The following is a 16582-nucleotide window of genomic DNA, read 5'->3' as shown; positions in this document are numbered from 1 at the left end:
ATATCTGCAAACAAACTGCCAGACAATGTAACTTATGACACAACAATCGTAATTGTCTTTGCCGCTTCCAAAGATCAGTAGTCGCCTTTCTTGGATAGTTGTTTATTACCCGACAATAAGCATTGTTACACAATACAATGTAACACAATCCCCCATTGTGACATAAGGTCGACTCAGTTTAAATTAATATTCATAGAAATCTGATAATTTTTTGATTTTCTAGAAAATAATTCAACGCTAATATTGTGAAGTCATAGTAGATACGATTATCACTAACAATGTCTATTGTTCCTTTAATTCATTGATGACATCTTTCATCTCTTGTTCTGTCATACGAAACAATTGCTCATTGTTTAACCCATTGTTTAATTTCTGGATTTCTTGAAACTTTTTTACAAACCTAGAAAAGGGTCAAAGGTGAACAAACCAAAGATACTTTGTTCAAACCTCGGGTAAACAACTTGAATAACGAAAAACAACAACATCCTGATTAAAAAACAAAAAATTTTTCACTAACCTCATTCACACTTACCTGTAACAAAAGTTTTTCCTTTCTTTATGTTTTCCCGTCAACTCAGTGAATAGGGAAGATATAGTTTTGTTGTTTAACGATGAGTAGAAGTTGACACCATTCACATTTCTAATGTAATAAACATATAAGTATAAAGGGTTCTTCTATATGGGCAAGCTACTACACCTAGGAAGGACATGGGACCTGGGGTTAAGTTTGCCACTTTCACCATTGCGCATATGTATATCCTTGGGCAACCCATTGGTCACTAAGGCTGTTCAAACTTTCAGTTATACAAAAAAGTTAATTGTTGAGTATAAATAAGTTACATACGTGGTAACACTTGTAAGCGGGCACGAGGTGTATGAAACAGAACACCCGTGTTATAACTACTATCATTGCCCTGCCATGCGAGAATAAACAAGTTACATTGATTCTCAACTTACGCTCGCACCCAATCCTCTTCATACAGAACCTCCCTCACATTATCTTCTACATCCACCAACCCGAGTTTATCCGGGGGGGTGTCTGCTTCATACACAGGCTCCCTTACTGGGGGGAAAGCTTCGTACACGTCGTACCATAGTGGGCGCTCCTCGTAAGGTAGAACTTTCGAACGAATCAAATCCTTTGTTCTGTAACAATGTGGAACATAATAATGATTGTGATGTCATAGTTATGTAAATGTTTTGTTGAAATATTTAAAAATAAAACAAAACCTGTTAAATATATCAATTGTACAACAAATTAAGGATTAAGCTTCGTAATGGCCGACCTTTACATTATTTACATACTTTTTTTACCCGATACAGGTTTTACCCGATACAGTCATATTTGTTATTCAATCGTTTGTTATTGATACGTTAACAATAATTTGGCATAAAACAATAGAAATCACAAAAACCCACCGAGAATAAACCGAACCAAGACGATGCAACCTACTGCCCGCTACTGACATCGTGTGATCTGTGAGATAAGTAATGGTTATTCTATGTGGGTTCTGCAGGATGACATGTATTATATTTGCTGAGTTTGCTAGTTAACTGCTTCTTATGTATTTTTCCTGTGATGGTAAATCAGACACAAGCTAACTAAACAGCCTGGTGTTTTTTAATCTGGTAAAGGTAGTAGCTAGACATACTATAGCTACAAAGATACACACTTGGTGCACGATGCCACAACCCAGTTATCATTCATTAGCTTAATTTTAGCATAAAGTAATCACAAACCATAAAGTAGTGATGAAAGCCAAAGTATACTGAAATATTTGTAGAGATTTTTCAGGCCGTTTTTCTCCAATAAAATTATGTTTTACAATTTACAAACTACCAATATAGTTGTCGTTAATGATAGTTTAACATATACTTACGCCAAACTTTATGTATATTTGAAATCTCTGCTATTTTTACCAAAACTTTGCCATGCCTGTTTCCGAGGGGAAGTCCATTTTATACCCTGGGAAACCCCCCATATGGGAAATATTCCATGGACGTCTTATATACCATGCATTTTTAGAATTATATTTAATAAGAGTATGTTTAATAACTTATTTTTTATTAATACCCACTATACGCTGTAATGTGTTTTCTACATAATAATAAGCAAGTATGTGTAAGTTTACTATTGTTGGGTTATCAGGAAAGAAATTAGGTTTTTTACATTTTTCCCAATATGACGCAAATGTTATATTTTTACTTTTATTAAAAATATTAAATTTAGGTTTGAAAATTATCGCATGTTAGGGAAATAACCAATCACAAAATTGCACAATTGTTTCGTCACATATGAATCAACTCTAGAATGTAAACAATCATCACGAGTATGATGTCATAATGAACACTAGAATATCTTCACAAAGCTTAAAATTCGAGTTTTTGCCTAATCGCCGCCAAATAAACGATTAACAAGCGGCTAATATGATAATGTATGAAACAGCCATTTCCACTGAAGATCCAAGTTCAAAGCATCTGTCCGCTGATGATATTCACCTGAAAAAAAAAATTTAAATTGAAACAAGTAGATTGAAATTGTAGATTTACCGCCCCCGAGTATTTTTACTCGTAGCGTGTTTTAACGACCGTAGTTTTGGTTCCAAGTCAATTCTCTTCGTTCTTTTATACAATTTAAATATCGCTATCGTATTTGAAGACAAAAATTATGTTCGTATGTGAAACCAAACAATTCAATTATAACAAAACGAAAACTTTCTTTGTTCTAATTGTGACAAAATAAAAGTCCTGTATTGGATCAATGGTTGCTTAGAAACGGTGCGATTACGTCACATCGCGCCATCTGGCACACCTCCAAAATCAACCAATCAGTGATCGCCGTTAAACCACGTGTTTCCTTAACCGACCGTCCTTGTGTCGTCATAATATTCAACAGGCTATTTACAATGATGACCACTATGACGTCACACGCGGAACAATGGGTCATAGTATAGCTCAAGCGTTGTAGAAATTATTCATATAAAGCTAACGTAGGCTGAGGTGTATGAAGTCACTATGAAAGTATATAGTCAGTAATGTGACGTAGTTTTTTACATCTGTTGAGTTAAGATTGTGTTTAGTATTCGTAGACAAATACGTCATTATGTAGCTTAGTTTCAACCGTATTGAACAAACATATAATATAAGTATAGGAATATAACATACATTACTGTATGGTGTAGTTTACACATAGATATGAATGAATGACTTTATTTCGTTTTTCCGGTCACGGTAACGAAGGTTCATAAGATGACCCCAACACCCTGCAAACAATATAATGTAATCAACTATGAAGTTTAACAACATTAAAGCTCAGAGGAAAAGTTTGCGCAAAAATATGTTTCATAATTCAGTAGAATCTGAAAGAACGTTGGTATTGGCTCAAAACACGATGATGAAATATGGGGTTTAGGTGCTAACGATATCCCATCTCACCCCATTGTACAATATTGTTTTGTATGGGCTATACAGTACGTAACACAATGTAGTTAATAACGCTAAGGTAGAGCCGAATACTTCGCTTAAAACGCGCTATATTACGCAAGAGGTTAAAACGCGCTATATTACGCAAGAGGTTAAAACGCGCTATATTACGCAAGAGGTTAACTCAAGGTTAAGGCATGTACTTTGTATGTTATACGCCGATGAATCAATATTGCGTCTACTTATTCTACAGAATCTACAAGAAGGTATTTGCCTTTTTCTTTCCCTGTTGTTTGATATATATATACGTCACAAATATTTGAGATCCGTTCATTTCGTTTCGACGAACATGTGATTAACTTTGAAAGGTGACTATTACGTAATAATGCCGAGTGTTTCGACACAAGTATATATGCTGACGTCGCAATGTGAATTCCAAACCTCGCGAAATACGAAACTCTTGCATTGTGTGGAAGTTCTAAACTCAGCTGTTCTATTGTTGGGACAAAAGTCCTATTGTTACGTCAGAATATAAGAACGACAGTGGAAAAGTCTGAAAAATTTCCGCGAAGTAAACTGGGCGGATGGTGGAGTGATTGGCAATCATTATAACACGGGTATTCTGTTTCATAAACCTCGTGCCGCTTACGAGCTACCACGTTTATGTTACTTTGTGGGTGATTGTTTTAGGTATGGCTAAAAATTTTGGAAAACTCACTAGTGACCACTGTTTTTTTTGCCAAAGAAAGTTAGGCCGGCTAGCATCGACGAGCCTTGAACTAGAAACCTCACTGGGTTGTGAGTGTGTTGTGCATATGTGGCGTGATATATTATGTGTCAGTGATAGTCACGAAAAGAGAGAATTAAGCGCAGCTTTCTTAAACCAAGATAAGATAAACAGCGAGATATGGGTTGTACGTTATCGCTATACATGTGTGTTGGTGCGGTAAGTTGTGTGTTTGAGGTTTATCTCAGCGACTGGAAAGGAAAAGAGAGATTAGTTTAGGCTAAACCTTATTAAAGCAGAATAATATACATATAGTAGGTTAGGATACGATGGTTCATTTTCTTTTATCGTCCCATTTGGTAACAAACAAAGAATATTTACATATCTATATCCTCACGACTCTAAAAACGTTTTTAATTATGAATAAAAGCGGGATTAGGAAATATAGAATATTATGGTCCGCACACCAAACCACGATGTACTATTGACTGTATATACAGATTACACGCGTTTCGCTTTGCCATGTGTTTCCGAGATATGAGATAAAGGGCTTGCGTATATGCGAGCCGTATACACTGCATGCGTCACGCAGTTTAGTGGCGCTTTCTTGAGTGTAACATAACGAGAGGGTGTTGCCGCGGCTAAGTCATTTATATTCAAGTAAGATAAATATAGGTGTTGCTACAAACGCTGTAAAAGTCGTGAGGATACGGTTATATAACTTTGTGAATATTCTTTGTTTACTACCAAATCAGACGTGTAAAGAGAATGAGAACATGTCCCATCTTATCCCAACCCACTACATTAGAGCTGCATTAGTTTAGTAGTGAATCTGTAAAAAGCAACACAATGCAGAAGAATGTTCTATGAATCAGCCAAATTTATAAAGAGTTTTAACTTTTATGGCTGTATCGTTTACTCCAGGCAGGCTACACAAGCATGCCTAATAACAATGAATCAGTAACATGACGCTCACCGGAAACGGTTCTGAGAGCTCAGCTATGACGTAACAAAGTCGTTGCTTCTTACTTATAACGTAATAATATCAACAGGTTTAGTGTTTTTAATTTATTCTGTTTTGGATCAAGTTTACAAGATGGAGAACCACAAGGAAAGGTTTGTCAAAATCTTAACGATAAATATCAATGTTACAATTATCGAGTATAGACTCATTATACTTAAGCTGATGTTTCACCAAGTCTGCTCAAGTCTTTTACAAGCACTGATGATGCCAACAGTTTTGGGTGTAATTAGGGATGCACATTACAGATTTCGAATCTATGAGATTCGAATCCTTTTGTATTCGAATCTAATTGCGGGATTCGGTATTCTGTTTAATGACGTCATTACACGTCATCTCATATACTATATTAACAATTTTTGAAACTTATTAATTTAAAAAAAAAATATTTTTGTGTTTGTGGGACTTTCGAGAGTAAACGTTTCGTAACGTCTTTTCATAGCCTGCTATACGTTTCATGACGCAAAAACTACCCAATAGTACAATTTTTGATCATTTTACAACTCAAGATCCAACAAGGCTGTTATGAAAGGGTCAATAAACTGACTTTTGTGGGTAAATTTTTTTTTCCTATAAATATAAAAAGATTCGAAATTCTAGATTCGGAATTCTAGATTCGAATTAAAGTATTCTAGGATATCCTAGAATACCTAATTATTCTGTAATGTGCATCCCTAGGTGTAATGTGCGTGAAATAACTTGGTGTTTTGTATAATATTCTCCAAAATCTCTCGAATTACCATACCATGCAGTTGCACTCTGGGTGTGGAGTAATGGGCCAACTCTGAACTAAATCCCAGGTACCCTGCCTTACTTTAGGACCTCACGCATATAGAACCGAAAAATTGGTAAATTAATAATGACAGAATATCTCTGGTGCCCATACTGAGCTTATACTCGATAAAGGTGGCTTAATATCAAGATACTAACATCTAACCACCAATACATAGCAGTGCATCCACTGGTTGGAAAGTAAAAGCATCACAAACATCAAACAACACGTTCAACCCAATACGAGCCATCGTTGACGGGATGGTGATCACACCAAACTCCGACAAAGAGATGATCGCTTTATCATTGGGTTTGTATATAACTATCCTATTATGTTTCAAATAAACAAGTGCCTCGTATTTTTGTTCAGTATTAAGGAATAGCTTAGATTTTCCCAACTTTTTTTAAACATGCAATGAAATGATTGACCTTTAAAGAAGGGATCGGTATTTTTCCTATCGTGCTTTCACGTCGTTATCGTTACAACTACGTATATAGTGTTAGGATAATGGATCAACTCTGCCTAAAACTCAAGGATTCTTATCCATATAAATATAACAATAACATCAACCCCCACCCATAGGTGACCCCACCGTGTTCGGGAACTTCCCCCCACCCGATACCGCAGTACAAGGGTTACTAGACGCTGTTACAAGTGGAAAGTACAACGGGTATGGACCTTCGTATGGCCACGTTGAAGCAAGGGCGGCAGTGGCGAATCATGTGACTACGGATGGGGCAGTTGTGGATAAAGGGGTAAGATGGTGCAATGCTAATTCGCATGTCTCTTTATTGCAGCGTAATTGGGTTGTTTGGTTATCGGTTTATAGGAAAAATGAAATAGAATGCGCATATATAATGTTGGGCTAATAGGCCAACTGTGGTCTAAATCCCAGAAAGATACCACACCACCATACAGTGTTGGGGTAATGGGCAACTATGGCTTAAACCCAAGGTCCCATTGCGTGCTACAGGACCTCACCCATGTAGAATATGCTACAAACATTGATTAAACCAACCTCACCCTCCAGGACGTTTACCTTAGCTGTGGTTGCTCCGATGCGTTAAACATGGCGATCACTGTACTAGCTGACCGAGGTGACAACATACTTGTACCATGCCCCGGGTTCTCGTTGTATAAAACACTCTCCATATCACAAGGAATCGACGTCAAACTTTATAAATGCAAGGTATGGAACTATAGCGTATACGACTTTCACTGTAAATAATGTAAAGAGTATTTCATTATAGCTATATAACATAATCAACATAACTATTTGTTTATCTCTTGGAGGAAGATAGCGAAGATAATATTATTTAAAAAACAAAGCGACATAAAATCACACAACTAAATGTCAGAACAAACTGCCGAGTGTGCAAAACACAATCGAATGTTTGTTAAAACAACTACCGTTAAATTTATAACTGGGCTCAAAAACAAATCGATGCAAATTACAGAATACTGACGGTGGACGTAAGGCGTATACGTCACAATAAATTCTACAATTGTGACGAATAAGAAATTGAAAATACCGGTTGTGAGTCATAACGAACATTCACGTGTGACCGTTTCGTCACAACCCACGCCCCGCCCTAATATTAACCAATCAGAAAGCGTTTACAAACACGCCCCCCATCTGACTTGTAATTCTAGAATTTTATCGATAACATGGTATTGTGACGCCGTAAAACGTCATAGAGGTCATTTTCACAATTACATTTAACCCATTGTTTTAACATTCTAAAATATTTACATATCTGGTGTTTATTACGTCATTAGTTCAAGTTTTATGACAAAACAAACACAGCGGGGTAAGATGGGATACCGTTAGCACATAAATCCCAGGTTTTTATTTGCGGTTTTAACAACGCTCTTTTAGAGTCGCGATGATACGGTTATATAATTGTGCGAATATGTTATCGGTTTGCTACAAAATGGAACGATAAAAGTAAAAGAAAAACATGTCCTATTTTACCCCAACTTATTATATATTGTTTCTTACAGCCGGAAAAATGTTGGGAGACGGATCTTGATCACATGGCAAGTTTGATTGACAGCCGAACAAAGGCGATTGTTGTCGTGAATCCGTCCAATCCGTGTGGATCGAATTTTAGCAGACAACACATCTGTGACATCATAAAAGGTACTGTTACGTAGGTTTCCTGTCTATTGTTTTATCACAATGTAAAACAATCAAACACATTATTCTAAAACTTTCGTAATAAATTGTATTAATTATGACGTCACATTACAGTGGCGGAGGAATACCGAATCCCGATCATCGCGGATGAAATTTACGCGGATATCGTAAGTTATTGTGATGTCATAACTGAATATTATTACGTCACAGCACGGATTGTCACAAACAAACACATCGCACGAAATTTACAAAAGTTAAATCAAGATTACTTTTCTACGATTTTGATTGAAAGTAAAAACGGGGGATTTTAAGGTTATTTGAATACTTTTAATACATCAAATAATAAACCAAAGACACGGGGATTAAAAACAACACGGGCCGTTATAACACGTTATGGATAAACTACATATGGAAATGAATAAGAAAAAACCATGGTTGTTTAACCTAGCATACATTAAGCTCACAGTCGTTCAAAACTGCCAAGTATTAAAACAAAGCATTTCCATACAAGTATACACATTCCCTAAAAGGTTATATCAGGGGAGATTAAACTTAAGATTGAAGGCGTTACCCCACCTACAACATCACGTACGCAATGTCATGCCCTTGCTTATGTAAATATTACATTATCAACCGGCAACCCTAAACTAACATACCCGCTTTAATTAAACCAAGGTTCAACAGGAGTTTAATTGCTTTTCAGGTGTTTAAGAACGAACGGTTCGTGTCTTGCGCCTCAATGTCTGCTAACGTGCCAATACTTTCATGTGGGGGCATTGCTAAGAAGTAAGTCACCTACCTTGGACTATTTGTAAATATTGTATGGACTTATTATACAAAAGTCACAACAAAACAGGATTGAAATTCAATGAAAAGTTCAGCGTTTTTAAACAGAAGAAAAATATACATACAACATATTTCATCAAGTCTATTCAGTCTTTAACTAGAACCGATACTGGCAAACAGTTTTCAAACCACATTATATGAAACATACCATACTTGTTAATTGGAACCTGATATTCATAAATTAAATAGGATTTTCGTCGCACAACAAAAACTATTGGCACTAATGCTAACGTATGGCACCATGGCTAGACAACTTACACAAAACAATAATCACCCACAAATTTACATACGCGGTAACTCGTAACCTGGCAAGACGTGCATGAAACAAACACCCGTGTTATAACGACTGTCCTTACACTGCGCACACGAACACATGTTACATTAATATAATATTCATTTTTTTAGGTTTCTTGTGCCAGGTTGGAGGTTGGGGTGGGTTGTGGTTCATGATAGGCATGGGATATTTGGAACTGAGGTAAATATACTTGTAACAATAATTGACGTATTATAATAGTTTAGATCAGGGCTTCCAGATTGTCAGACCCACCAAGGGGTTGCTTCAGGTTAAATCCAGCAGTATTTTATGTGTATGGAACAGCTGTGTTATAACGACTGCTTTTGTCAAATAACTCGAAGTAAAATAATTTACACTCGTAAGCTGGCACGAAGTGTATGAAACAAAACACCCGTGTTATAGCAACTGTCGTTGCCCCCCATGCGAAGAATAAGAAGTCACATTACGTAAAAAACTAAACTGACATAACCCTCCACTTTACTCTAGATAAGAATGGGGTTGGTGAAACTAAGCCAACGTATCCTTGGCCCGTGTACATTAATACAAGGTGCCCTACCTGCTATACTATCAACACCCAAGTCATTTCATCTGGAAACGATAAGAAAACTTGAAGAAAATGCTGATTATTTATTTAACCAAATAAATGCACTGCCGGGCCTTAATCCAATCAAACCAACAGCTGCCATGTATATGATGGTGAGTGTTGTGGATTTAATTACTTGTGGCTTATAAGAGGCATGTATTGATACCATTGTGAGCGTATGTGCATACTTTGGCAAAACACTTCACTGCAATTACTCCAACCCAGTGGTCACTAATGGGTTGCTAAAGTTGTCAGCTATACAGAAAAACAATCACCTACAAAGTTACATACGTGGTAACTTGTAAGCGGGCATGAAGTGCATGAAACAGAACACCCGTGTTATAACGGCTGTCGTTGCCCCGTCATGCGAGGATAAATAAGTTACATACATGGTAACTTGTAAGCGGGCATGAAGTGCATGAAACAGAACACCCGTGTTATAACGGCTGTCGTTGCCCCGTCATGCGAGGATAAATAAATTACATTCATCCTGACCAAACTCTAAATGACAATTTCTGAACGGAATTTGAATGAAGCTATGTTTTTCGCCATAAGTCTTGTTCAAAACACCCCAAACCTTAACTACGATAATCACAAACAACATTAAACCTTTACTTACAGGTTGGGTTTGATAAACAACATTATCCAGAATTTAAAGACGACGTTGCTTTCACTGAGCGCCTCATATCCGAACAAAGTGTGTTTTGTCTACCTGCCAAAGTGAGTGGAGGTTTATATGCTATATATGCAGAGTGTAGCTAAGTATTATAAAGCTAATTATCAATAGGCTATATAACACATTGGCGCCAAACCTGGGGTGGCAGGGTAGGCAGGCCAACCCCGGAATTTTTTACACAGTATTAATCAGTAAACATTACAACCAATAAGTTAGATTTGTTTCACAGGATTGTGTGACTAACTACCCCGGCCTCCCCTGTGTTTTAAAAAGTTTGGCACCTATGATATATAACACGAATGCAATTTAACTACATAAATTTCAGCAACCAAATTGTCTGTCATGCATAAAGCAACAGCCACAAAGTTACATACGTGGTAACTTGTAAGCCAACATGAAGTGTAAGAAACAGACACTCTTCTAGCACAAAAAATTGGCATTGGTTATGCTTCAGTGTATAAATGTCAGTTGTAATAATGTGTGTTATTCCCTCACAGTGCTTTGAGTACCCGAACTACTTTCGCGTTGTCCTGTCGGTTCCAAGGAACAAAACAGAAGAAGCTTGCGCGAGATTAAAAAAGTTTTGTGACATGCACTATCACCCATGACTTTATTAACTTCTTACGCAAAATGTTATTTTAACTTATGATGCCATAATTAGTAGTATTGTCTTGAAAGTGATGTCATGACCTAATTTGTGATGTCATAAGTGAATGATAAATCATGACATAATTATAATTTCAGCTGTTTAAAAATTATAAAAATATAAAACCGTACTTTTAGAATCTTATTCTTTTTACAACTTTTTATACAAGAGCTGAAAAAGACAAAACCTTCATACTAATTACCACCAAGTTACACTGCAACCATAGTACTATGTATGTTATAAGTTTCATGTTTATTATATTTGTTTATAACAATTTCCTTTATTACATCACTATGCTATACACAATAAGCTGTGGTAATGTTCCAGAATAATTTTGAAATTATAATTTGTTGTGCACTGTGAATAATTTGTGCAAAATTGTATTTGCAGCTTGAAATTAATAAAACACATATTGTGAACTGTGGAAAACATTATTTGCTTGATTTGTTAGGTCAATTTAGCAGATAACCAAATAAAATGGCTTAAATTTGGCAATAATTGGTTAGAGTTGTGCAAATAGGGGTAAAACTTTAAAATAAAAGGTTAAATTTTATTTATATTTTGAATTTGATAGCCTACATAAGATCAAATAAATGAAACTGCCGTAAAGAAGTTGTGAATATTATCTACAATACAATGTCTTTACCAGTCTTACCCATAATAGGTGTATAAGAATATTTATTATAAGTTGAACACTATTACCCCATCCATAACATATATGAACAAACTTAAGCAAATGGGAAGATACAATTCCAAGTGCCTGTCAAAAATAACTAATCTAAAACACTATTTGGCTTTGTGGGCTCTTGTCAATGTATAATACAACTACGCAAGTAGTTTGATAACAGTAATATGATACCACTACTAAGACTGGACCTTTCATATTATAATTGCAAATAGTTTAATAGGGCATTCATGTGTTGCACAATTTTAGCAGCAATACATTTGCATACTGCTGTTTGCCAGATATTCAAATCTGGCATCCTAATTGCTTCATTCATTAAATTAAAATATTTAAATCCAGCAAACAATTATGCAGCAATTAAACATTGAATACCTAAGTTAATTAATCATTTCAAATGGAGGTAAGATTTGAATCCCATACAGTATATAAGCACAGCATATCAGCTATGGAATCATCACTTGTTTGATAACAAACAACTAGAACTACAAAGATGGCAACTTTCTACAAGATTTCTATCTTAGCTATGTTTGCTATTTCTATGGTAGCAGGTAAGTTGGATTCAGTTTTGTTTGCTGCATTTTTAGTGTTGGTATAAACAATACAACCCATATGTATGATACGATTTTCAGCTCAAAGATTCCGTTTAAAAACCAAAAACTTTAGTGATGGGAGAAGTTAAACTAAAAATCTCATTATACATTTGGATGGGCTGTCATGTCTGTATTGAAACATTAGAACAGCTAAAATATGAATGTTGTAAACAATGTTTTAAAGGCGTATCCGGTATGGAAAATGTGGGATCTTTCCGACATTAGTCAGCTAGGACTTTTTATCTTAATACGCTATGTTTTCATACCAGATAAGCTGTTGAAAGATTACTTACATTAAGCCCCAGAAAGTAACAGAATAATCGATATTGTTTCAGGACAATCTTCTGGCAATCGGAGGTGTTGGTTCTGTGAAAATGCAATTCATTTTATGGATTGTTTGCAAAGAGGGTCAGAAATACAGTGTAAACAACAAGTAGATGTAAGTGAGATTCTACTGTGTTGGGGATGGAGGCACACTGTTCGCATGAACAGCGTATTTACTATATAAGCCACTATGTGTTGGGGTAAATTGGGAAAAATCCCTCGTCTTCAACATGGACCTCACCCATACTTAACTGACCATCATACCCAGAATGACTCTAGTTATAAGTTGCCATGTGACAACTAAATTAGTATAAATGCATTTTAACAATATTTCACCCAATTCTGTTAATTTAATTTACCTTTTTTGTTTCTATCAGGTGTGCTACATGGAATTCCAATCCTCAAAGATGTTTATGGGTTGCAAGGAAGACAGTTCAACCCAATCATGCACTGTACAAGTTGGCCAAGTAAGTTTCAACATGAGGTTAAATAAGTGCCACGAGGAAATATATTAAACAAAGTCAAACAAATTGTTTTGTCTGGGATATATATTCATATAAAATAGCATCAGTCTCTTTAACTGATTATACTTGAGTAAGGAACTGATAATGTAATTTTTATTTGAAAATATAACTAGGAATAATATGTTATGTAAAGCTCAAAATAATTTCACTTATTTTTAAAACCTTTTTTCCAGAATCCAAACCAGTGTCATGTTCCATTCAGGACAACTCGCTCTGATGTTGCTAACAGATGTACATGTTGTTGTGATAATAAGGATTATTGTAACAGCGCATTCGACACTCCTTGCATAAGTGAGTATTATGTGTGCCTGGTGTATAAGAAGACATCCATGTTATAGCTCGACAGTGAGCATGAGGTGTATGAATACACCATGGGTGTCTGATGTATAAGAAGACACCCATGTTAGTGTATGACACTCATTGGTTTAAAAGCAAAGCATATTAAACCTTACATTTTCCTCCAGACATCCCAGACCCCCCAACCTGCCCACCCATCGCAGCCCCAGGAAATGGTACCAAGATGTGCTCGAATCCGGATAGCAACTTAATTCCTGGCACTGAGTGTTGGTTCGAATGTAATTCAGGTGGATAATCTACTACAACATAACATTAGGCTTTTTTATATATGGGTGTCTAACATGGGTATGCAAGTGGCATAGTTTGTGATCTATGTGAATTATCTGGGTATACACTATACATATTCATTTATATTTCAATTAAACACCATTTGTAATATCAGGATTTATCAGTTTAACAGGTAATATACAATATGACCTAAAAAACGTTGCCAATAGATGAGCCTCTATTATAATTTCATAATTTTGATCCAGGTTTTTACGCTGTGGGTTCAACACACTCTACATGTGAATTAAGCAGAAACAAAGAAACAGCCACGTTCACCCCCAAAGCACCAATATGCAAACGTAAGCAATAAATATAAGCAGTGGCGGAGCCAGGAGGGGTTTAGGGTGTCGTGACCTCCCCTTTAAAACCAAAAAAATAATATTTTTGAAGTTTTTTTGATTAAAACCCCCCTTATTTTTTTTCTGGCTGCGCCACTGAATAAAAGTAACCAAAGGTTCATTAATCTTAACCTATAAAACTTACAATGTATAAACCGGATGTTTTTAATAGAATTTTCAATTTACTGATATGGGCGTCATAAAATTGATCCTCTAAAAACAAAGTGCTAGAAATACTCCGATGTAACTAACTCCACCAATGGCTTACCATACACAATAATAACTATAAACATACAATGTAGAAATATGATGGCGTTGTTCAGGCAAATAATTACAATTAAAAAATAAGACACTGAAACATCAGTTTTCTAACCATAAATTAAAACTCCATCAGCCATACAATACGCCTAGCATCAACTGTTAGCTATAAAGTATTTTATCTGTACCTGTTTTACTTTTTATTTCCACTTCATTAAATAATCAAAGCTCCCCCCCCCCCAGCTCTCTGCCCTCCAAACGCTGTTCTCGATGTTGTATTTGCCATCGAAATCACAAGCAGTATGTCTTCTGTTCTTAAACTGAAAAAAATAGCTGGTGCAGTTATCAGGTAAAATGGTGCTTAATATTGATAAAAAATAAAAAATAGTAAAGCTAGAAACACAATGGCTGTTTATAAATTGTGCAAGCTATTCTAAGTTTGTTAAAGTACAACCTGCTTATAAAAACTCCATGTTTATTTACAAAAAAACCACAGGGTTCTTGAAATATTAAAAAGTATCCAAGAAAAAATAAAACAAAGTTTGCAGAAAATGTTTTATATACCATGGAACTAGAAATATCACCAGTGTTGCGCATCAACTAATTCAACTTATTCTTGCAGGAAGTTTAGCATTGGCAGCACTGATACTAAGATTGGGTTGGTTGGTTTCCGTGGTGGCAGCATCAACCCAATGGTTTCCCAATTGAAAGAAAGAAAGACTCAACCAGATCTTATCACCTTCCTTAATGCATTGACTTTCACAGGCCCAGGTGAATATAAATAAATGTATTGTTTTTAACCTGAATAAATTAGCAGTTACAATGGACTAATTATTACAATAATGTTATATTGTCTACAAAACAATCATAGGTGCTGGTGAAGAATCTTTCTACTAAATTTGGACCACTTGTCGCATCTGCCTAAACCAAGATTCTTCACTAGCACCCCATTTAAAACTAGTTTTGTTTTGATTGCATTTGATTTACATGGTATGCCATAAGTGATAAAATCTGTTTTATATCACATACAACGAAGACAAAACTTGTTATAAACACTAAATTATAAACACTGTACACCACAAAATTAGCAAAAAATAAACAACCACATCTAGATTATTTGCCGCTGGTTCCGTGGTATATAAGCATTTGTGCAAACTTTGTATCCAGGTGTTACGGCAACGCCCACAAGTTACATTCAAAACAGGATGTTCACTCCAACAATGGGCGACCGATTAAACGCTGGTAACGTCATTGTGATCATGCAACCAAATACTATCTCCGTAAGTTAAACAACTTTTATAGTTTTAATTTTGATTTATTTTTGAAGTTTTTTTCTGCCTTTTGTACAGCATTAAAGCCTATAGTGTTAAAGTCTAAATTTATAAGCGACAAAATACAATATATATTGCAATCTATAATCTTTAACACTCGTGTGTGAGACTTTCGTGGCACTAGCATTCACGGCTTATGTAGTATTTAAAATAAAACGGGTGAAAAAATGACAAGTATTTGATTACAAATTAACATTCGTGTCAATTTATTGCAGTCACCGTTACTTTATCTACAGCACAGCTGCTAATCTAAAACCTATCTGTTTTTATAATTTAAACAATTTAAAAAAAAACAAAGTTTTCCCGCCAATAACATAAAAAGGGCATATGAACATAAACATAACAAATTTAATTCTTATATATTGGTTGATAAAACAACAGTCGTGTGAAACAAAAGTACAAAATTTAATGACTTAACGTGACTATTACACCTACTATATTATAATGAAGCCCGATTTATTTTTATAGATAAACAAAGGTGGTACAGTTGTCAACGTATCTACATCTTCCGTGTTCGATGCCGTCGTGGGAGTAGAAGCTGCCATTCGTAAATAATGCTGAGGATTGAATGAATTAAGGACCTGTTGCTCTATTTCGTATAGTCGGAAAATAAATGCATCTTGCAAAATCAAAACATTTGTTCTTCAAGCATATACACAGCTGTAGAATAGACAAATTTAAACTACACAGTCCCATAGTGCAGTCATGGCGTTGCAGTTGTTTATCTGCGAAATAATCTTAAAATGAAAAAAACAATCACCCACAAAGTTACATATAGA

At 35.5% G+C, this 16582-nt stretch overlaps 3 protein-coding genes across 4 annotated transcripts; 2 read left to right on the top strand and 1 right to left on the bottom strand.

Annotated features, from left to right (window-relative positions):
* Positions 1-86: 86 nt before the first annotated feature.
* Positions 87-2030, bottom strand: LOC149727392 (small ribosomal subunit protein mS23-like). Its single transcript, XM_089889684.1, has 5 exons — positions 1881-2030; positions 1420-1477; positions 958-1146; positions 533-640; positions 87-400 (listed from the first exon to the last, which is right to left on the bottom strand). The coding sequence occupies exons 2-5, from the start codon at positions 1467-1469 to the stop codon at positions 283-285; spliced, it is 465 nt and encodes a 154-aa protein (XP_089745810.1). The 5' UTR covers positions 1470-1477; positions 1881-2030; the 3' UTR covers positions 87-282.
* Positions 2031-4936: 2906 nt separating this feature from the next.
* Positions 4937-11558, top strand: LOC149727391 (tyrosine aminotransferase-like). 2 transcript variants are annotated; one of them, XM_089889653.1, is made up of 11 exons: positions 4937-5266; positions 6125-6252; positions 6526-6698; positions 6974-7132; positions 7948-8086; positions 8198-8250; positions 8787-8869; positions 9335-9404; positions 9711-9920; positions 10429-10527; positions 10981-11558. In XM_089889653.1, the coding sequence occupies exons 1-11, from the start codon at positions 5247-5249 to the stop codon at positions 11089-11091; spliced, it is 1245 nt and encodes a 414-aa protein (XP_089745779.1). In that variant the 5' UTR covers positions 4937-5246; the 3' UTR covers positions 11092-11558. The 2 variants fall into 2 exon arrangements, with proteins under 2 accessions (XP_089745779.1, XP_089745778.1); XM_089889652.1 differs by having other exon boundaries at positions 4940-5266; positions 6122-6252.
* A 576-nt stretch (positions 11559-12134) lies between these two features.
* Positions 12135-16437, top strand: LOC149727390 (uncharacterized). Its single transcript, XM_089889664.1, has 10 exons — positions 12135-12362; positions 12740-12843; positions 13106-13195; positions 13426-13543; positions 13717-13836; positions 14083-14175; positions 14716-14821; positions 15095-15243; positions 15640-15752; positions 16272-16437. The coding sequence occupies exons 1-10, from the start codon at positions 12305-12307 to the stop codon at positions 16356-16358; spliced, it is 1038 nt and encodes a 345-aa protein (XP_089745790.1). The 5' UTR covers positions 12135-12304; the 3' UTR covers positions 16359-16437.
* Positions 16438-16582: the final 145 nt, after the last annotated feature.

Source organism: Ciona robusta, chromosome 12 (assembly GCF_009617815.1).
Source record: "Ciona robusta chromosome 12, ASM961781v2".
Taxonomy (NCBI): domain Eukaryota; kingdom Metazoa; phylum Chordata; class Ascidiacea; order Phlebobranchia; family Cionidae; genus Ciona; species Ciona robusta.
The sequence above is the reverse complement of the archived record's forward strand: the minus strand, read 5'-3'. Positions and strand labels throughout refer to the sequence as shown.

Excerpts from the sequence above, each read along its gene's own strand:
- LOC149727392 (XM_089889684.1), bottom strand. The coding sequence starts at position 1,469 with ATGTCAGTAGCGGGCAGTAGGTTGCATCGTCTTGGTTCGGTTTATTCT. Across the intron at positions 1,147-1,419 it reads CTTGGTTCGGTTTATTCTCG|AACAAAGGATTTGATTCGTT; the intron begins GTGGGTTTTTGT and ends ACATTGTTACAG. Across the intron at positions 641-957 it reads GAAGAGGATTGGGTGCGAGC|AAATGTGAATGGTGTCAACT; the intron begins GTAAGTTGAGAA and ends TTATTACATTAG.
- LOC149727391 (XM_089889652.1), top strand. The coding sequence starts at position 5,247 with ATGGAGAACCACAAGGAAAG. Across the intron at positions 9,405-9,710 it reads ATGGGATATTTGGAACTGAG|ATAAGAATGGGGTTGGTGAA; the intron begins GTAAATATACTT and ends ACTTTACTCTAG. Across the intron at positions 10,528-10,980 it reads TGTTTTGTCTACCTGCCAAA|TGCTTTGAGTACCCGAACTA; the intron begins GTGAGTGGAGGT and ends ATTCCCTCACAG.
- LOC149727390 (XM_089889664.1), top strand. The coding sequence starts at position 12,305 with ATGGCAACTTTCTACAAGATTTCTATCTTAGCTATGTTTGCTATTTCT. Across the intron at positions 13,544-13,716 it reads ATTCGACACTCCTTGCATAA|ACATCCCAGACCCCCCAACC; the intron begins GTGAGTATTATG and ends ATTTTCCTCCAG. Across the intron at positions 14,822-15,094 it reads ATAGCTGGTGCAGTTATCAG|GAAGTTTAGCATTGGCAGCA; the intron begins GTAAAATGGTGC and ends TTATTCTTGCAG.